A 20,194-nucleotide genomic window follows, 5' to 3' on the forward strand; every position below is an offset into this window, starting at 1 on the left:
GCCGCGGGATAAGGATGGCTGTTGCTGAGGGGTGCCCCTCATTCGGTGTCAGGAAGTCCATGTCCGACCTTCGCCTTTGCTGCATCCTCGCCTCATTGGACTGAAGCACCCTCCCAACTGGGCCGTGGAATGTGAAACGGCAGTCCAGCATGTCCGGCCGGTCGACGTGACATGATTTATATGACGGGGTACGCGATGCCGATGGTAGTGGCACTAAGTTGGCAAGCTAAGAGACGGCATAGATCCTCCTGACAAGGTCCTCCCAGTGACACTGGGAAAGGGATTGTTTCCTTCCACCCCGGCCAGCTTCTTAGTGACGTTCTACATTTCCTGGTGGATGTGCAGGATCGCCTGACTGGTTTTCACAAGCCATCAAGTTATCTAGAACGTTGCATTCCAACGATAGCAGATACAGCTGCTGAGCCAAGTAAGCCCCCTCCAGTGATTGATTGCCTACCGGCCATCCGGTACCCAGAGCGCTAGGAATCCCCCGAGGAATGTTTTCTTTGTTGATCTCCATCCAAGTTTTGCTCCCAGAAGCGGGGACCTGTGACTCCGACAAGGCAGCACTGAAGAGAAGAAGGTAAGTATGTTCGATCATCTTCTAGGGCGACAATGTGATGGGGGTAAAATTAGAAGAGGTAAGAGAATGGCAAGATAGGTAATCCACGGAGAGGGAACACCTGACGTTATCGCTGTCTTCACAGGCTTGCCCCCCTTCGATATTGAATGATGCGCCTCAAACTTAAAAGTATTGTGCCTTTATATCCAGGCTAGACTGGCTGGCCTCAAATCTTGCTTTATACCTGCTTTTATGGAGCGTCAAGTAGGTAGGTTCTCACTGTCGCTGCCCATTCTTGGTCGGGATACGAGAGCTGGGTGGGTAGTCATTTGGATCCCACTCGCTTTTGAAGGCGATGCTGACAATAGACCGAATCTTGTAGCAGCTTACACCTGGCCGGCTCCTTTGACAAGCAGTTGAGATTGGTCTTCTCGGTGATTTTTGGGACAAAGACCGAGTCAATAAAGGACGCAGAACGCCGCACCACGTCGTACTATTTTCGACTATGAATGGTTCTTTCAATAGATGAGGGTGAAAGAAATCCCCCCCATATAACAGGGTATCTCTTCGCCAGGGAACGTGGTGCTGACAATCTTTCAAGTTATACTGAACTATCGAACACCTACAACGAGGACTGAATCGGAGCGCACCCCAAAGCGCATTTGTACCCTTATAAACTTGTAATACGAGACAAACATCCAGTGCGTATGCTGACTGATTCCTACACCTCACTGGCCTGAGCAAAAGCTAACAATATTCCTGCTTCCACCTGCTCAGTAGGCGATGTCCGATCGACCATCCAAACGGATGAAGACTGGGCCGCATTATGCCTCACCAGTATTTATGCCAGATTCCCCGGAGGTTCAGCACGTGGAGGATGCCCCAGAAACTTCACTGTCAAGCCGGCTCCAGAACATGGCCGAAGCTGCGGCAGAGTTGCAACATGCCGCTGCTACGCAGTCAATCAGTCCGGCTGGCAACCCTCAACAACCTTCCCAGCCCAAAACGAGAAGAGCCCATCAAGATGCACGACCCAGTAATGCCGCAGTGCCTGGGAACCAGCCCAAGACTGGCAATTCACAGACACTACTCATCTATTTTGGAGAAGGACGTCCTACACCACGCTGGGTGATTGTGCTAAATCCTCAAGGAGATGGAAACCCTCGGGGCCCTCCACTTCTCTGGGAGTTTGAGCCCGGTCCTGCTGGTGCGGATTTGTTACGGGAACCTGGATTCTATCAATATGCCCTTAATTGGCTCAGAAGGTCGCTTGGTACGCCCCAGTTCAGGCAGATTGTGGCGCAATATGTGAATACAAGGCCAGATCTGGCGCAGCTCGTTAGAAGTGGTAATGACCCGGTGCCGTTTATCGCTGTGCGCGATCCTGCAGTACCCAAGGTGGCAAGCCCTTTTATACCAGCAGCGGAATGGTATTGGTTTATTGACGTTGGGCGACCGCAGGCAGTATCGCGACCAATACAGCAAGGGGGGGGAAGGGCATCTAATGAGGATGTCAACCAATTCTCAAGATCGCATATGCGCATCTACACTGGGGAACGCGAACTCTCTCCGAATCGTCCTGGGGACCCGGATATCGGTGAGTATAAATGGATTTGGTTTGTTGTCGCCCTTTTAGTCTTGAGCATGTTTCTATGTCTCTTTCTGTACGTGTTCAAGATTATCAAATGATGTAATTAGCCGTTAATGTGTCTGTTGTGATGCGCAAGCCTGCTCGGTGTTATCCTGCTGGCTATCGTTCAAGATGTCTGCCCACATTCTTTGCGAGCCCCTTGCATACCACATTCTCGAGCTTCTCAATGAGCTAACCCATGCCATGTGTTTAGACTTCGATGACTCTTCTCCGAATGACACTGAACCGTACGAGATATCTTATGATGAAGAAGATGGTAGGGTTTTGCGTTGCTCCCCCCCTTCCCCCCAACGATCGCCGTTTGATATATTCCCGTCTGCCCGGATATGACCAAATAATCAAGGAAGAGCTAACTTAAGTGGTGAGGATAGAAAATGAACCCGTGTCTGGCAATACCAGATCCAACCAGATGCCTCCACCTGCAGCGAGGCTGCCAAAGGTAGCCGCAGGGGGGGCTGCAGCACGAGTAGGGCCCGGGGGGCCATATATGAAACAAGGCGGACCATCCCAAGCAGGTCCGGCACCACAACGTCGACAGACGGCGCATGAAACCGGCCAACCACTACCAAGACAAAATACACCACCGGTTGAGAAGATAAAACGGAGGGCTGTGGAAGACCTTAAAGCCAACTTGACACGGCATTTCCCTAAACTAACGATCCGTCGGGTGAGATCTTGGGCCGGACAAGAAATCATTGATAGAGAAGAAATTGGGCTTCCGGGGCAGATCGATCAACTACCTAGATTCCCCGCGCCCCAGCCAGAAGCTCGCCCCGACCAAGCGCAACCAGCTCCAGATGAGGCTCCAAAACAGGTTCATAAACGGACTTCGAAACGGGCCTCAAAACGAGCTCTAGAAGAGGATTCAGAGGAAGGTTCGGAAGAGGCTTCAGAAGAGGTCCCGAAGCAGGCCCCGAAGCAGGCCCCGAAGCAGGCCCCGAAGCAGGCCCCGAAGAAGGCCCCGAAGAAGGCCCCGAAGAAGGCCCCGAAGAAGGCCCCTAAACAGACGTCAAAACGGGCCCCAAAACAAGCTCTGGAAGAGGATGTAGAAGAGGATTTAGAAGAGGTCCCAGAACAGGCGCAGCCAGTGAAGAGAGGGCAGGCAAAGAGAAAGGCAACAACCGCACCCGCACCAGCAGCACCGGCTAGTCGGATAACTCGGTCTAAGGCCAAGGGTAAGATTGCGGATAAATAGCATCTGCAACATATGAGTAGGACATGGGTAAAATGTATTTATGTACGTAGGTTTAGAGTGAATTGATGCTGTTCTTGTTTGTATATTGTGGCTGTATACTTCGGTGGACTACCCGATCGGGAAACGATGCAAACCAGGCAAACCCACCCCGTGATGTGATTTCCCGCCGCCGATACCGACAAAGCATCCTTCAATTCCATCCAAGCGTCTCAGCTGCCTATTCTTCAAGTGGTGAATTGTGATTGATCACCTGGATATGCTCCAATAATCCAAATTGACTCCATTTTGTTCGTCGTCAATCCTCCCGGATCGATGAGCTGAGTAGCGCTTCCCGAGTCTCCGCGACAGCTTCACTGCAGCTCTCCTGGTTTCGCCGCGCACGAGAAACCCAAGCCAAGATGTTCACCTTTACTCCTCTACTCGGTGCGCAATCGTCGTCTTCCAAGGCGTCGCAATCGATTCTTGAGCTTGACGGCGGAATCAAGATCCTCGTGGACGTTGGTTGGGATGACACCTTTGATCCCCTCGACCTCCAGGAACTGGAAAAGTGAGGACTTGCAACTGTACTTACCCCCGAGGAGTCTTCTAATCCTATGCCAGACATGTCCCGACCCTATCGTTGATTCTCCTCACACATTCTACGCCCGCCCATATCGGTGCCTTTGCCCATTGCTGCAAGACCTTTCCTCTTTTCACCCAGATTCCCGTCTACGCTACCAGTCCCGTCATTGCGCTCGGTCGCACCCTGTTACAGGACCTCTATGCCTCCGCCCCGCTGGCGGCCACCTTCTTACCCAAGGCCTCGATTTCCGAACCTGGAGCGTTCACATCGGCTGCGTCAGCTGCTGCATCGGTGGCGGAAGGTGACGAAAGCGCCGAACCTACTCATGCCGGACGAATCCTCCTCCAACCTCCGACGGCCGAAGAGATCGCCCGATACTTCTCCCTGATACACCCCTTGAAATACTCACAGCCACACCAACCCCTCCAGTCGCCATTCTCCCCACCCTTGAACGGCCTTACCCTGACTGCCTATAATGCTGGACACACGGTTGGCGGTACGATATGGCACGTGCAACATGGCATGGAGTCGATTGTCTATGCGGTTGACTGGAACCAAGCCCGAGAAAGCGTCGTGGCGGGCGCTGCGTGGTTTGGCGGATCCGGTGCCAGTGGAACGGAGGTCATCGAGCAGCTGCGCAAGCCTACGGCGCTGGTCTGCAGTACCCGGGGCGGCGAACGGTTCGCACTGCCCGGAGGCCGCAAGAAGCGCGATGACTTGCTGCTGGACATGATCCGGAGCACTATTGCCAAGGGAGGCACGGTTCTGATTCCCACAGATACTAGTGCTCGCGTGCTGGAGCTGGCGTACGCGCTTGAACACGCCTGGCGCGATGCGGCGGGCCAAGGCCAGGGGGATGATGTGTTGAAAGGCGCCGGACTGTATCTGGCTGGCCGGAAAGCCAACACTACGATGCGACTTGCGCGGAGTATGTTGGAGTGGATGGATGAGAATATCGTGCGGGAGTTTGAGGCAGCAGAGGGGGTGGATGCAGCGACCGGACAGTCTACGAATGCGGATAACCAACGGTCTGGTCCGAACCAGGGCAAGGCCGAAGGCAAGGGCGTGGGCCCCTTTACTTTCAAACATCTCCGAATTCTGGAGCGGAAAAAGCGACTGGAAAAGATCCTGACCGACCAGAAGCCCAAGGTTATCCTTGCCTCGGATACGTCGCTGGACTGGGGGTTCGCGAAAGAGTCTCTACGACTGGTGGCGGAGGGCGCCAACAACCTGCTGCTTCTGACGGAGCCGCTGCACAAGGAGCGGATCTCGGAAGTCCAGGAAGCCACCCGCCGGAAGACCCTCGGGGGTATGATCTGGCAGTGGTATGAGGAACGCAAAGATGGGGTTGCTCTGGAAAAGGCGTCGGATGGCGAGATGCTGGAACAAGTGCACAGTGGGGGACGGGAACTGTCCTGGACGGACGTGCGGCGCGCGCCTCTGGACGCGGGTGAGCAGCTGCTCTACCAGCAGTATCTGGCCACCAAACGCCAGCTCCAGGATACGTCGCAGGCACGAGGACAGGAAACCCTCGACAACGCAGCCGATGCACTCGACGACCGATCCAGCTCTACATCGGAAGACTCGGAGACGGAGCAGCAGGGCCGCGTGCTGAATTTTTCGACCTCATTAGCACACGCCAACCGCAACAAGCTCGGGCTCAGCGATGAAGACTTGGGCATCAATATTCTTCTCCGGCGCAAGAACGTCTACGACTACGATGTGCGTGGCAAGAAAGGCCGTGAGCGAATGTTTCCGTACGTGGCCCCGAGAAAGAAGGGGGACGAGTTTGGCGAGTTCATCCGGCCGGAGGAGTATCTCCGCGCGGAGGAACGCGAGGAAGCCGACATGCAGCAGCGCCGGACTGACTCCCAGACCAAACTGGGGCAGAAACGGCGATGGGATGAATCGGGGCCCCACGGACGGCGACTGTCCGGCAGTGGCGCCAAACGGCACGTGCTTGGCGATGTGCCGCGAAAGGACGCCAGTACGGCCGACGAGATGAGTCTCGCGGAAGACGGCGAGGGGGCGGATGCTGCGGTATCGTCCGAGGACGAGGTGGAAGGACAGACGTTCGAGGGACCGGCGAAGGCAGTGTACGAAAAGGCGGCGCTCACGATCAATGCCCGGCTGGCGTTTGTGGACTTTACGGGTCTCCACGACAAGCGCAGTTTGGAAATGCTCATTCCGCTGATCCAGCCACGGAAGCTGATCCTGGTCGGAGGGATGAAGCAGGAAACGATGGCGCTGGCGACGGAATGCCAGAAGCTGCTGGCGGCCAAATCTGGGATGGAAGTGTCGGCGGCGGATTCGGCGGTCATCTTCACGCCGGCCAATGGCGAGATGATTGATGCCAGCGTCGACACCAACGCATGGATGGTGAAACTGAGCAACAACCTGGTGCGGCGGTTGAAATGGCAGCATGTGCGCAGCCTGGGAGTGGTCACTCTGACGGCGCAGCTCCGGGGGCCAGAAGTGGCAGCCTTGGAGGATTCGACCGAAGGCCCCAGCAAGAAAGCCAAGCTGTTGGAGGAGGGCAGTGAGGCCGCGACGAGCACGGCGGAGGGGGCCAAACCGGGGGACAAATCGGACGGATACCCCTTGCTGGATGTGCTGCCGGCCAACATGGCGGCGGGAACGCGGTCGATGACCCGGCCGCTCCACGTGGGCGACCTGCGGCTGGCTGATTTACGGAAGATAATGCAAGGGGCCGGACATACCGCGGAATTCAGGGGAGAGGGAACGCTGTTGATTGACGGGATGGTGGCCGTGCGAAAGTCAGCGACGGGGCGGATCGAGATTGAGGCATCGGCGCAGTCATCGGCGGCGACGAGTCTGAGTCGGGGGGGCGGAAGTTTTCTTGCTGTGAAGCAAAAGATATACGAAGGATTGGCGGTGGTGTCAGGGAGTTAGTTGCAGTAGGATTGACTAATATTGATCTTATCTCCCGAACCATTGTCTATCACCTACCAGTACTTCTAGTCCATACAAATGATGCAATCATCTAACTAGTTACTATATACTCAGGATCAATGCGACAGTATCAATGCGACACTTTGGCCCCAGCTCAAATCCTCTCGCCCCCATCCCACAACCACACCCACCACCCATAGCTGTCAAAGTCAGACATGTAAAATGAAGGTTGGGGCTGATCCGTCACACGATTATAGATCGGATCTACCATATGCACTAGTTCCAGCCACCCCCATCCACACCCCCCTTTATTCCCTCCGATTCAATAGTTTGGTTTCTGGAAGGTCAGGGGGAGTAACTCGATACGTAGGCTAGTGTGCTATTTTGGTGAGTATGCATCGGATGCCTATATTACGTGTCTTATGAAACTAGGCTGGGGACTATTGATTGCTAGTGGGACATGTCTTGGGACGGAGTATAGAAGATAGATAGGTATCTAGGTAGGTAGTGTTTGGGTTTTCGAGAATGAAGAGGGAAGTGGTAATTGATGGATGATGTGTACTAGCCAATGGATGGATTAGGAAAAGTGTTGGAATTATGGAAGGATCTAGGAGATAGTACCTACTGTAGGTGTAGTGGAGATGGGTATGTAAGGCTGTATGTAGGTAGGTAGGTATATGTCAGGTGAGATGTCAGATGGGATGGATGGTCGTGATCTTGGGGGATTATATTGGATTGTATTGCATGATTGATAGTAGTTAGTGTACGGAGTGGTATAGGGGGGTGTTGGGGCTAGATGGATTGTTAGTGATTACTGGGGGACTTGGCTGTTGGTGCCTGAGGTGTCTATACTATTCACTCTGCTCAATACGGAGTAGAGGATATCATATTTATACAGAGTATGGAGTAGTATGCAGTATATCTACTTATGATTTATGTACTGTAGGATTATGTACAAGGAAAGTAAAAGCGTGTAGTTGTTACACAACCATCATGCTGTTGTACTCCCTAATCATTGGGGATATCTTACCCCCCACCAAGTGAAGCACCTACTCTACTCTGCCAATTCCGTGGAGTGTAGAGTCCAGACTGGACGACACAACCAAACCAAACCAACAAGGATCCCATCCTATGCCAGGTATGGGTAACCCACCACCAGTTACCCACCTCTCCAACTTCCAAGAAAGTAAAGCGACCATAACAAGGCAGACGTTCAACAATGGACAGGACTCGGATCCGGCGGATGCCACCACCTTCCACCTTCCACCTTCCACCTTCCACCCGCATCCATTCATCCATTCATCCATCTAATAAAGCACACCACCCACCATCCCCGCCCCAAATCCAAGACTCAACAAAAACTAGTGAGGGGTAGACACCACCACCACTGTAGATAGGTAGACAATCCAACTTTTAAAGTCAAGTCTCACCTGAAACACATCCCAAACATCCCACATCCCCCTTCTTCCTTCCTCCCCCACCTACGGCTAAGTAAGTAATGCGTCACGTCAAACCTGCCATTCGATCAAATCATGGTATTGATTGGATATTTCCCAAAATCATGACAACCGACATACGTAACCCCGACCAGTGGAGAAATCAAAAATGGATCTCGGCGACAATCGATCTGAATGGACAATGCGTGATGGTAGATGGACCAATAGGAGGAGGGGTTTAGGGATTGGGTTGAGGTAAGGTTCGGTGAACCAATCGGTGGGTATGCATTCTTTTCTTCGATTCCGTGCTCTGTACAGTTACCTAGTGATTAGTAAGTGATGTCAGGCGCTGACTGTACCTAGTAGGTAGTGTCCAGTCATACCTACATACATACGTAGTAGGTATCTACGTAGTGTGTGCAATAAAGGTATGAATGAAAGGAAATTCATTTCCGCACACGGCATGAAGAATTATTCCTGGGATTGGGCTGAGTCTAGATGTCCCATTGTTCTTTTTCTTCATGATGAGTAATCAATCATCTCTTGGGTTACGTATACGCCACTTTCTTTTCTTCTTTTTCTTTCCTTTCTTTTTTTTCTTCAAAAAAAAAAAATGAAAGTGATCATTGTTGCCTTGAGGGATGTACCTATCCATGGGTAAACGAACCTAAAATATAGCGAACCTAGATTCATCAACTATAGGGTAGTAGTAGACAGAGTTATACGTAGGGTAGATACGTGGAATGGATGTAGGCTGTAGGCTGTTGTATCCACCCACATGGAGGGATGTTAACCCCGCCCAATACCATCCCCTCCTCCTTCTCCTCAATCCTCCTACTGTACTTACTACTGTGTCACTCTACTTATTCGTATCTTGTAGATATGAAAACTACGAGTACGAATAACAGCATCACATAGGACAGTAATCAACCCCTATATACCTCCTCCCTCAAACAATAATCCCACCCGCAGTAAGACACTGATTCACCAAAAGAAAGACAAGAGGGAAAAAGAGACCAGCCCAGCCAATCTCCACTTCCACCAACCCAGATCGGATAAAGTGGGGGGCGCCCAGCCTAGTCCAGCCCAGCCCCACTGTGGCTGACTGTTCATTGCGTTTTTCTTTTTCTTTTTTTTTTTCCGTTTTCAATTTTTGCCGCTTACTAGGCTTTAGGTTTGGGATTATTGTTTGGTAGGTAGATGGGTGGTGGGTGGCTGATTTTGTGTGATGAGTAAGTACGGAGTACCTGCATGCGTTTTTGGGGGTTGATTTGACTTGTCAGAACTTAGTGGGAGGTTTGAGGTGGGATTTTTTGTAGGGGGTGAGGTTGGGTTGGGTGCGTGGTGTTAGTACATAGTAACTAGGAGGATGGGGATAAAGGAATGAATACTTCGAAAGTAGATACTTTTCCTAAGTACAAACAAGTCAAGTAACAAGTCTAGCATAATTCATGTGATATCAAATCACTACATCCATAACCGCATAGCACAGCAAGCAGATCATCGATTCGATTCATCTATCGAATTGAACCGAAGACAACGAAGAAAGAGAGTGTATATGTGCAACTCATCCAGGAGGCAAGTCCAATCCAATCCTATACAAAAAGCAACGAAGGTATCAAAATCACTGTACTTCCACATCTAACTCAACCCCACAAGAATGACGACAGTTTGGGGAGAGAACTTGGCTTAACCCAAAGTCAAAGTGAACCGAGTATCAATGGGGCAACCATGAGTAGCCTCGTTGTCATCAGGCTGGTTGTAAGCACCGGCACACTCAGTCTCGCCCGCAGCACAAGTGACAGTCGGGCAGTCGGTGTTTTCCTCGGAAGGCGAAACAGTAAAGCCATACTTGCTAAAGGCCGAGTCACTGCCCAGGTTGATGCAAGACATGTCCCAGAAGATGGTGCTGCCGGACTGAGTGTACTCGAATTGAAGCACATCAGACTGGCTTTCAGTGGTGGACAGCTTGATGGAGATACCACCGCCGTCGTCGTTGGTTTTCCAGGATTCGGAATAGCTACCACCGCCCGCAGAAAGGGTATGCATGTTACTGACTCTATCAGAAACAGACCACGCGTAGACGGTAGTAGAATCCATGTTGTTGAGAATGTCGACGCCGCCGGCAGAGGAGGTCTCGTTGCGACGGACGTGGAAGTTGTGGGGGAGGGCCGTGGCGACGGTGGCCAGAGCGGCGGTGAGGATGGTCTTGAAAAGCATTTTGATTGATGTTGTTGATTTGGAAGGATTGACTTCTTGAAAAGTAATCAAGATTGACTTGTGGTAGTAAAAAAGATGAGGATGAAAGATAGAGATAGCAAAGCAGATGCTTGTAAGTATGGTTTTATGTCAAAAGACAGCAAGGATGGTGAGACAAAAGTCCAAAAGAGAGAAGACGATTGTCCTAAAGGAAGGTCTGATCTACAGACGAGATCAAAGAGAGAATGACAGGTCAGACAAAGCTGAACAAGAGAGAGTGTGTGAGGCAGTGGAATGCTGGATGAGGAGGAAGCACAACGACGGGGAGCGAACCCGCCTTATATAGACATTTGGGCCCCAGCGGCAAGGCAAATCCATCCACTCCATCCACTCTCCACCACCATGTCATTCTTCTCCAACTGCACCACCCGGCAATCCTGTAACTCGGTTCCTGACCGTTCCAATCCAACGAACCCCCGCCAGAGGCGCAGGGGTAAAAACTCTGTCCAGCAGTCTCCAGCATTGCTCCACATGGCCACTGACGTGGATTGGGCCGTCCCTGACGAGCCCTTTGGGCCCGGGTGGAGAGCATCTGTTCCCGACGCCACGAGATGGATGGCCGAGCGTTGGTCTGTCAAGTTTCACCGGCATCTGGTCAGCTGTTGATGGATGCTGTTGCTGCTGTTGCTGCTGCTACTGATGCTGCTGAGGACTTGCTGACAGCGCCTGCATCACCATCGGATGCATCGGACTCGAGCTGTCGACTGGATGGGTACCTGACCGGTACTTGTGCCTCCCTTTTCTCCGGTTTGTTCTCTGTTTTCTCCTTGCACTGCACAGTATTCCGTCTTTACTCCGTATTGACAATAATCTCTCCTCCCCGTCATATTGATCCCAAAAATAGGCCCTCAATAATCCCCCTCATCCTCTCCCCTCTTCTGCTCCCCCCCCTCAACGGGCTGTTTCGGTCTGGCAGCTGGTTCTCCGTGACATCCTTTCTTTGCTTGCTCCACTCGATTTGCCTTCCCTGGGCGTGAAAAAGTCTATTCGGGGCCCCGTGGTCCGAAGCCGTGGCAATACCATCCACCACTTTGTCTAGTTGTATACAGTGCGTGGCCGGAAGACAACCGAAGTGGCGGACTGCGTGCTCCGAAGCCGAGTCCCGACCTCTGGATCCTGCCAAACCCTGTCATGGCTCAAAGAATGGCAAATGGAAAAGAACTCATGGAGCCATTCCATAGGTCAACTGCTGCTGGGCTCGCCGCCCCTCCGAAAGCCAGACTACTACTGTGTACTAATCCATTATCCGCTGCTCTTTGTGCCGCTCCACAACCCACAGCCCACAGCCAAAGCCATTGGCAGCGTCCACTAATTCTAGTCTCCGAGCCTAGTCCGACCTTATCCTCATCGCCCATGACGAGGCTCGAGTCTAGACTTCGAGACCGGCGCCCCTCGTCTGCCTCGCCCAACCCGGAAAGATATGCTTGCCCCGCCTCCAGTCTACGTTCTACGCTGTTACTCCGTTCGCGAATCCTGCCTGTTCCTGGGCGTTCATTGCAATTGCAAGACCCTCTGGGTTTCTGTTCAACGCTCAACCGTGGTATACTGTAAGTCACTGCCGCTTCTGGAACGTCTTGCTCCCTTTCCCCTCCCCTTCTCAGCGCCCCAAAGATCTCATCTCCTACCAATACGGCGCTCGCAGCCCGGCCAAGCTGGTCAATCCCCCCTCCCCCGCTGTGTCCTCGCGCTTCCGATGCCCCGCCAGCTCTAGGTTGATTTGCCGGTGGGTATGCACCAGCCAGTCGACATGGCTCTGTGCCTCGTTGTTGCGGTCCTCCACCAGCATCCGCGCAAACTCGTACTCGGCACCGTCCAGTCCCTGACGCGCCAGCTGGATTGTCACTGCCTTCGATCCCCGGATCGTCGACAGATATTGCAGTAAATTGCGCACCTGCGCGTTCAAATGTGTCTCCAGCACTGGGATCGCCGACGTCTGTGGGCTCAACCCCTGGAGCGACCCCTGCCCCTCCCCGAACAGGTCCTCGAGGAGGTTGGGTGAGACCTGCGAGTGCAACCACAGCAGGCATTGCTGCCCATTGTCCACCAGGTAGGCCCCGCCCTCCTCGATTTTCGAGAAGCTGGCCCGCAGCGACGGGGGCACTTGCAGCTGGCCCTGCTCATTGGGGAATCCGTCCGTCGGCTGCATGTTGTGGATCGGGATGATGCGGGGGTACAGGTACAGCGCTAGCTCCGTGCACCCGATGGACCGCAACATCCGCATGTCGTGAATGCGCCGGTCCGACGCCTCTTGGCCGCCTAGATGCAGTCAGTCGCCGTGTTTCCCCGACGGTGAGTCAACAGTAATCTTACCTTTGATAGCCCGCGACTTGATCAGACTAAGCATGTACATGGAGAACTCTTTCAGGTTCTCTGGCAGCACCAATTGTCCCGGAGGATGTGACCCAGAAAAGATCTTGCGGTATCCGCTGAAGATGTCCACCGTCTTCTCGGAAACGCTCGCCCGGATGTCCTTGAGGGACTTGTCCAGGGTCTTGGAAGCCGCTGTAGTCATGTTAGCATCGACCCACCCGACAGAGTAGCAAGTAGCAAACATACCCTCCTTGGCCACCATGCTGACCACTGCGTCCTGGTCTACAAACTTCATCGTCTCCATGCCGCCCTCATTGACCGCGGCCACGGAGTTGATGCACCGCACCCGACGCTGGCCATCGGCCGACGTATACAGTAGGGCGGCCTGGAAGTGAGCATCCAGCTTCGGGTCCAATTTCCCGTCGTAGCTGAACACCACCCCAATAGCCTTGTCGGCGTCGATCGTACCGATCTCGAGATCGGCCCCGAACGTATGCTGCACAAAGTTGCCGTGGTAGGCGGACACCTGCAGTCCGTTCGAACACCGGACCTTCATCAGGGCCTGATAGCCCGTCTCCCGCGTGACCGCGTGCGCCAATTCCTGCGAGAGCTTGCGAATATCGCGGGGTGCGTGGAAGTTCGGGTAGAAGAAGGTCTCACCGCCAGTTACCTCAGGGACGTGGCCTGCCAGCGTTAGCAGAAGTCAGGGATCGCGCGCGAACGACTCACCGATCGTAGCAACGTCCATGTACGTTCCGCTCGGTGCCGCAATGAACATGTCGACGCCGATGCCGGCTTCGGCCAAATGGCCGGCCGTCTCTCGCCATCCCGCATGCTCGGTGGTGAACAGCTTCCTCTCCGCCTCGGTCCCATGCACCTTGGGGTCGTCCCGCAGGGACAGAGCACCGGGACCCCAAGTGGGCAGGCTGGCGATGGTTCCCACAATCTTACCGCCCGTTGGCCGCAAAGCCGACAACGCTGCGTTCAAGGCGGGCAGCAAGGCTGGCTGTGGGTTCTTGACATGAGAGAAAATGGTCGGAATGCGCTTCAGCAGGGCGGAAATGACATTCCTGCATCATGTTAGTCGCATACCTCAATGTCGAGTAGAAAACGCACTTGGATTCGTAGGGGTCCACAAACAGTCCCTCACTGAGAGGGACGAACGGCTCCTCCAAATCGGTCATCACCATCATCTGGGCCTGGTCGAGTTGTGCCTGGAACTGTAAGCAGAGTATCATCATAGCGGAAATTCAGACCTACACTCAGATTGTAAAAGTGCACCTCCTTATCATAGGTGACAATACCGATCTTGGCGCCTTCCGGTATCCGCCTGGCCGGGGTCTCGCCATCGGCCTCCGATGGCTCCTCGCTGTACAGCGCTTCCGTGATCCCCTTGCACACGCCCTTCAGGAATCCCCTGTTCACCGACTCCTGACTGACATCAATCAGGAAGAGCCATTGGAGACCCACAGGCTCCTTATTCCAGTAATCCTTCGGCACCAGGAACTCCACGGTTCCCATCATCAGCTCCGGACGCTGCATGCGGTCGACGCGCGATCCGGACGGATCCAGCGGCGCAAAGTATTCCGCCGGCACATCGTTGGGGAATGTGCACATGTTACAAACAAACTTGTTTCCTCCCGAGCGGAATGACATGAACGGATTGATATATGCTCGGCACCGGCGGCATCGTGGAGGGCCGGCGTCACCGAAATCGAGCACGGGAATGGGCTGCTCGCCTGGGTCCAGGCGCGCCAGCGGCTGCAGAACCATCCCCAAGGGTAGTGCGGTTGAGGAGAGAAAGTCGGAGGTGGATGGGATGTTGTTCAAGGTGAGGCGCGCATATTTGGGGGACGAATTGCCCTGGTCGTGGGCGACGAACGGGATCGCCGCAGGTGGTGGAAGGTACCGCTCCATCGTCGGGTAAACATGGTTGAAATAGTACTGCGCAGGCACATCACGAGACCGGGGAATGCTTGGGATTTGCTCCGGATCGATCTTCCCATGTGTCGGAACTGCACCTTCGCCGCCTCCCAGGGCCGGGTTCACGGGGGCGGGGATGCCAGCGGCGGGGGAGATGGGACGGGGGGCCTGGTTCAAGCCGGTGTTCAGGAACTGCGAGATTGGCTGCATAGGATCCTGAGGTGCTGCCGCGAAGGGTTGCGGGGCTGAGGCCGAAGCACCGGCAATCTCGTGGTGCGCGTGTCGATGCTTCTTTTTCGTCGTCCGGGTTGCTCCTCCTTCACCTCCCATTATTCCCAATCCGCTCATCTGGGATGCTAATCCAGCCATCCCAGGGTCGACAGGAGCACCCATGGCAGCCTGCGGTTGCGTCTGGTATGCGAATTGTGCCGGTGGTTGTTGTAGAGGTTGTTGTGCCGGTGGAGAGCCGTAGGCCGGCCATTGTTGATTAGGGGCAGGGGCTCCGTACGCAGCTCCGGGCTGAGGAGAGGGACCGGGAGGGAGACCAGCAGCTGGATAGCCTTGCGGGGAGGCCTGATAGGCCATTCGATTGGGATCCGAGGGGTTCTCACCAGGCACCGGGGCCTGACCGTAGGAGTGATACATGTTCGGGTCGGCCATAGTGCTTCATAACGCGGGGGTAGCGAATCAACGGATGTGGACAGGGGGCAGAGGGATCGATTGGCGGCGGAGAAAGCCCAGTCAGCCGTGGACCATCACTGAATCCTCCTCGAGGACAACAGAGAGGGGTTGATCCAAGATAGGGGTATGTGAGGCTGTTTATCGCAACTGACCACCTCTCCAGTCCACGCTTCCGACGAGAAACCGTGGCCTTGGCCGCTTGCCCCTCTCGGCCTAGCGCGTGTTTATGTCATCAAGGTTGCGCTAATGGTTGTCTTCGCTCGCCGGACATCTCTATACATTTTCCGGATACTTCTTCCCGACTATCTTTGACGCTCGTAGCTATATTGGACGTTTGCTATAAGGCACTTCTACCTATCGATTGGTTCTAACTTATAGAATGTACGGATGGTGGAGAGCATCGTAAGCACTCGGTCTTCAATCAGGATCAGCTGTGAGGAGATAGATGATGAAATCAACCAGTTCCGTTGGCACTGGCGGATTCGCAACGGACCGCAGTTCATCGCGCAAGTTACCCACTTTGATAACCTTGCCGAATTCAGGACCAAAATCCATTGAAAGGAGCTGCTCAGCTAGCTCAAAATTCGGTGCGTATTGATCGGTAGGATCCCCGAGGGGCCCGATAAGGGCCATGAGTTTCGCTATACAGTATGCCTCGGGATATTCTTCAATGATCTTGTCGCGCGCTCCAAAAATATATCTCCAGGAAGCCCATTGCGCCAGCTGTTGGATTAGCCTAGCCGCCTAGACATGGGGTTGACTCACCATAACACCAACTGACCATACGTCTGAAGAATGAAAGCAGCCATGGCCTTGCCAAACCTCGGGTGCCCGGGACGGAAGGCTTTGAAGCCGCTGCTCATCAAATCCATCCTGCATCACTACAACAATAAGTTACATTCACGATAGGAATGTTGGAGGTCGTACCCATTCCTAGATCCCCGAGCTTGACTACGGGCGAATCCCCATTAAGATCGGAAATGAGTACATTGTTGATATTCACATCTTAACGATTAGCTAGAAGCTAAGTGGTGCGAAGGTGATTCTTACCAGTATGGACTCTCCGTTGTGACCTCATCACCTCGAGGGCCGAGAGGACGGATTGTGATATATTCCGGGGTAAGGTGGTGCCACGGACTTTATCTGATGGAACCTTTCGTAGAACAGTGTCCATGTATTCGAACACAAGATGCGACGATGCATCCAAATTGCTGGTTTCAATGGGGCCGATGGCTTCATACATGGTTCGGATGTATCGGTTCGAGGAAAAGGCGTTGATTTGATAAGTGTTGTACTCACGTCTCAAGGCAGCCCGCTCGAGATCCCCGATGGCTGTCTTGATCACTGCCCTTGGAAGATGTTGAAAACATTCAACCTTGCTGGAGATCATACCATTCTTGATTGATCTCCGATCCTGAAAGAATTTTGGCCTTGAAGACTGTTGGGCTCTTCAATGGCTCCATCACTTGATAACTTGCTCTCTTCCCGTAGATCACTTGACCGATGCGCAGCGACATGATTTAGCTGACTGCAGGTTAACTGCCCCAAGCTCCTCGACTCGTATCAAGATTGGAAGAGCTTATAAATGTCTGGGACTAGAATGTATCAGCCGAGCTGAGGCTGAAGTATCCCGGCATCCCCCTTACGGCATGCCGATCACCTGACCCCATTCTCCTGTTCTTCGGTACGATGGCTTCCTCTTCATCCTCTCGATTTCTTCACCTCAGCATCCCATGTTCTTCTTATCTGGATACTTTCAAAACCATGCCTTTCAGCACTTTGATAGAGGCTATCTCACGTGCAGGTTTCCACCCGAAAAGATGAAAGCCATCTCTCAATGAAATGAACAAGAAATGCCCCGAGTCTTATCTCCAAATGTTCGGGTCTTTTGCTGCATCTTTGGCTGTGTGTAACCTGCATGCTCGGATGGCCTCCCTTGCTGCACTTATCAGCCCGGCCCGATAAGGCTGGACGATGATTCCATTTCACCCCAGCCACTTCTTTCTTCCACGGTCCTTTCAATGCTGAATTCCTAGTCCCTTTTTTAATTTGATCATATAATTGGAGTACTTAGTCATCGTCTTCACAAAACTGCCATCCAAGAACGTCACGCAGCTGTTGGCAGTTCGCGTCGGACTTTGCGGGGTTTCTCACCGACTCTTTGACGGGATCTAGACAGGTGAGTCGCATGCGCTGAGTGACTTGGGGACGATCGACCATCTGACAACTAAAGATCTATCCTGGAAGATATTCCTCATCCATACCAGTTTATATAGTCTGCCTATACCCAGGGACGCAAAGACGGTGTTAGTGCGATGGCCACCATCCACGACAATGACGAGCTTCTCCTGGCCCGCATTGGCTACAAACAGGTATAGCCCGCGCGTGTGTATAAATCAGCAAGTCTGACAGCCCAGGAATTGAAACGGGAATTCTCCAAATGGTCCACCGTGTCCTATGCCATTTCCATCTTGGGCATATTAGGTTCAGTCCCCGCCACGTTCGGTGCTCCCCTGGCTGCAGGGGGACCAGCCACAGCAGTGTGGTGTTGGTTCGTGGGATCCTGCATGGCCTTGTGCATCGGAAGCTCAGTAGCGGAGCTGGTCTCTGCGTATCCTACGGCTGGGGGCATGTACTTTGTCACCAAGCATGTGGTCCCGGACGAGCATGCGCCCATCTTCTCCTGGGTACAGGGATGGTGTAATCTTCTCGGGCAGACTGCAGGTGTGTCGAGCGTCGCCTATACGGTCAGTCAAATGTTGCTTGCTTGCGCCAGCATGAACTCGGAGCTCGTGGATGGAAAATACTCGTACACACCGTAGGTCGCCCCTATGCTTTGCCTACTCAGCTGACAAGATCAGATCTGCGTCGGATACAGTGCTCTTGTCAGTGATATTGCTTTGCGTGTTGGGTGTGATCTGCTCTATGACGACGAAAGCGTTGCATCGGATAATCCTTTGGTTTGCCCCAATCAACAGTATGTCACCAAGCCATAAGCATTGAACGTACTGACCAGACAGTCGCTGCGACCTTTTGTATCTGCTTCGTGCTGTTATGGTTTACCCCCGACAAGCAGCCAGCTACATGGGTCTTCACCCGCTTCACTGATGGATCGGGATGGGGATCCAAGGTATTCTCATTTTTGCTGGGGTTTATTTCAGTTGCATGGACAATGACAGACTACGATGGAACCACACAGTGAGCCTGCGCCTCTCTACTAGATAGCCCACTCCTACTGACCACTGCACAGCATGTCCGAAGAAACCCACAACGCAGCCGCTCTAGGCCCCATGGCCATCCAGTCTGCCGTCATCGTGTCTGGAATCCTTGGCTGGATCTTGACTGTGTCCCTGTGCTTTTGTCTTACCGACTTTGAGGGTATCCTGAACACACCAACAGGCCTTCCAGCTGCTCAGATCTTCCTAAACGCTGGGGGTAAGCTAGGCGGTTCAACCATGTGGGGGTTAGCAATTCTCGTTCAATTCTTCACCGGCTGTTCCGCCATGCTGGCCGATACCCGAATGGCCTACGCCTTTGCTCGTGACGAAGCCCTGCCATTTTCTTCGTACGTTCCCCTATAACCAAGCAAACCAGACCACTAACAGGCCGATCCAGCTTCCTCTCTCAAATCAACCCCTACACCCAAACCCCCGTCAACGCTGTCTGGTTCGTCGTCCTCTTCAGCATCTGCCTGAATTGCATTGCCATCGGCTCGACTCAAACCGCCACCGCCATCTTCAGCATCACCGCACCCGCATTGGACCTATCCTACGTGTCTGTGATACTAGCGCACCAGATCTACCGAAAACAAGTCAAGTTTATTGAAGGACCATTCACCCTGGGACGATGGGGACCTTATATCAACTGGATCTCGGTGCTGTGGGTGTTGTTTATCAGTTCGGTGCTGTTCTTCCCGCCAACGGTGCCAGTGACAGTTTCCAACATGTACTTCACTACCTCCAGAACCCCATTCCCCACGGTTTAGAAGTTCTTCACTAATTGGCCACTCAGGAACTACGGCATCTGCGTCGGGACCTTCATCGCCGGCTTCGCATTAATCTGGTGGTGGGTTGCTGCGAGGGGGTGAGTACCTTCCCTACAATTACACTCACCAGAGAAGCATCCTAACCCAATTTCAAAAAACAGAAGATACACCGGCCCCCGAACAACAGACGACATCCAACCCGTTCCAACCGAGGAACCAGGTACCGGTTACGGAACCATGGAGTGACCAACCCTACAGAAGCGCCCCTCCTGCAAAACCAACCCATCCACCATCCCCAAGGGCCAACGAAAGTCCCCTCTGGCTCTAATTAACTCACCCGCCCTAACAACTCCAAACACTTGATCCTTAACGAATAGACCAAAAGACCCTCTCTATCTACCTTCTCTCTCCATCCCCTATTCCATGCAACCCACAAGAGCCAAACAATCGAAGTAGAAAGAGATAACCCCAACCCCAACCCCTACCCCCAACTACCATAGTCTGACCCCCTACCCAGATAGTCCCTAAATCAGGCACCCATCCTAAATCCCTAGATATCTACCCAACCCAACCCCCGACGATCTCAATCACCATTTCCCTTCCCAAAAAAGCAAAACTGTCTGTTATCTCCCAGATACATACCCAACCGAACACCAAGCGGCAAGGATTGACTGGTGTCTAGGAGGGGGAAAAAGTAATTACCGGATATATAAAAAA

General features: G+C 53.2%; 8 protein-coding genes across 8 annotated transcripts; 4 read left to right on the plus strand and 4 right to left on the minus strand.

Moving 5' to 3' along the window:
• Positions 1-241: 241 nt before the first annotated feature.
• On the minus strand, positions 242-822 carry BO94DRAFT_534904 (uncharacterized protein). The gene is made up of 2 exons (XM_025611650.1): positions 708-822; positions 242-641 (listed from the first exon to the last, which is right to left on the minus strand). Exon 2 carries the CDS (start codon positions 599-601, stop codon positions 311-313), a length of 291 nt encoding a protein of 96 aa, XP_025467685.1. The 5' UTR covers positions 602-641; positions 708-822; the 3' UTR covers positions 242-310.
• Positions 823-1,345: 523 nt separating this feature from the next.
• On the plus strand, positions 1,346-3,408 carry BO94DRAFT_624052 (uncharacterized protein; the record flags this gene model as incomplete). The annotated part of the gene is made up of 3 exons (XM_025617192.1): positions 1,346-2,159; positions 2,407-2,469; positions 2,585-3,408. The coding sequence occupies 3 exons, from the start codon at positions 1,346-1,348 to the stop codon at positions 3,406-3,408; spliced, it is 1,701 nt and encodes a 566-aa protein (XP_025467686.1).
• Positions 3,409-3,613: 205 nt separating this feature from the next.
• On the plus strand, positions 3,614-7,023 carry BO94DRAFT_534905 (cleavage polyadenylation factor subunit CFT2). Its single transcript, XM_025611651.1, has 2 exons — positions 3,614-3,955; positions 4,009-7,023. The coding sequence occupies exons 1-2, from the start codon at positions 3,807-3,809 to the stop codon at positions 6,881-6,883; spliced, it is 3,024 nt and encodes a 1,007-aa protein (XP_025467687.1). The 5' UTR covers positions 3,614-3,806; the 3' UTR covers positions 6,884-7,023.
• Positions 7,024-7,825: 802 nt separating this feature from the next.
• BO94DRAFT_534906 (uncharacterized protein) lies at positions 7,826-8,285 on the plus strand. The gene has a single exon (XM_025611652.1). It carries the CDS (start codon positions 8,024-8,026, stop codon positions 8,192-8,194), a length of 171 nt encoding a protein of 56 aa, XP_025467688.1. The 5' UTR covers positions 7,826-8,023; the 3' UTR covers positions 8,195-8,285.
• Positions 8,286-9,645: 1,360 nt separating this feature from the next.
• On the minus strand, positions 9,646-10,849 carry BO94DRAFT_58113 (putative extracellular thaumatin domain protein). The gene has a single exon (XM_025615374.1). The coding sequence runs from the start codon at positions 10,537-10,539 to the stop codon at positions 10,009-10,011; it is 531 nt and encodes a 176-aa protein (XP_025467689.1). The 5' UTR covers positions 10,540-10,849; the 3' UTR covers positions 9,646-10,008.
• Positions 10,850-12,199: 1,350 nt separating this feature from the next.
• On the minus strand, positions 12,200-15,471 carry BO94DRAFT_556402 (Sec23/Sec24 family protein; the record flags this gene model as incomplete). Its single annotated transcript, XM_025613863.1, has 6 exons — positions 12,200-12,834; positions 12,889-13,080; positions 13,135-13,572; positions 13,618-13,958; positions 14,005-14,102; positions 14,149-15,471. 6 exons carry the CDS (start codon positions 15,469-15,471, stop codon positions 12,200-12,202), a joined length of 3,027 nt encoding a protein of 1,008 aa, XP_025467690.1.
• Positions 15,472-15,869: 398 nt separating this feature from the next.
• On the minus strand, positions 15,870-17,009 carry BO94DRAFT_565775 (kinase-like protein; the record flags this gene model as incomplete). The annotated part of the gene is made up of 5 exons (XM_025614512.1): positions 15,870-16,215; positions 16,258-16,373; positions 16,420-16,497; positions 16,543-16,841; positions 16,885-17,009. 5 exons carry the CDS (start codon positions 17,007-17,009, stop codon positions 15,910-15,912), a joined length of 924 nt encoding a protein of 307 aa, XP_025467691.1. The 3' UTR covers positions 15,870-15,909.
• A 798-nt stretch (positions 17,010-17,807) lies between these two features.
• BO94DRAFT_465469 (amino acid permease) lies at positions 17,808-19,723 on the plus strand (the record flags this gene model as incomplete). The annotated part of the gene is given in 8 exon segments (XM_025608118.1): positions 17,808-17,864; positions 17,910-18,310; positions 18,354-18,469; positions 18,483-18,690; positions 18,743-19,057; positions 19,108-19,437; positions 19,504-19,575; positions 19,639-19,723. The coding sequence occupies 8 exon segments, from the start codon at positions 17,808-17,810 to the stop codon at positions 19,721-19,723; spliced, it is 1,584 nt and encodes a 527-aa protein (XP_025467692.1).
• Between the last annotated feature and the right edge of the window lie 471 nt (positions 19,724-20,194).

The sequence above is a fragment of the Aspergillus sclerotioniger genome (genome assembly GCF_003184525.1).
Source record: "Aspergillus sclerotioniger CBS 115572 chromosome Unknown BO94scaffold_13, whole genome shotgun sequence".
NCBI classification, from domain to species: domain Eukaryota; kingdom Fungi; phylum Ascomycota; class Eurotiomycetes; order Eurotiales; family Aspergillaceae; genus Aspergillus; species Aspergillus sclerotioniger.

Excerpts from the sequence above, each read along its gene's own strand:
- BO94DRAFT_534904 (XM_025611650.1), bottom strand. The coding sequence starts at position 601 with ATGATCGAACATACTTACCTTCTTCTCTTCAGTGCTGCCTTGTCGGAG.
- BO94DRAFT_534906 (XM_025611652.1), top strand. The coding sequence starts at position 8,024 with ATGGGTAACCCACCACCAGTTACCCACCTCTCCAACTTCCAAGAAAGT.
- BO94DRAFT_534905 (XM_025611651.1), top strand. The coding sequence starts at position 3,807 with ATGTTCACCTTTACTCCTCTACTCGGTGCGCAATCGTCGTCTTCCAAG. Across the intron at positions 3,956-4,008 it reads GACCTCCAGGAACTGGAAAA|ACATGTCCCGACCCTATCGT; the intron begins GTGAGGACTTGC and ends ATCCTATGCCAG.
- BO94DRAFT_58113 (XM_025615374.1), bottom strand. The coding sequence starts at position 10,539 with ATGCTTTTCAAGACCATCCTCACCGCCGCTCTGGCCACCGTCGCCACG.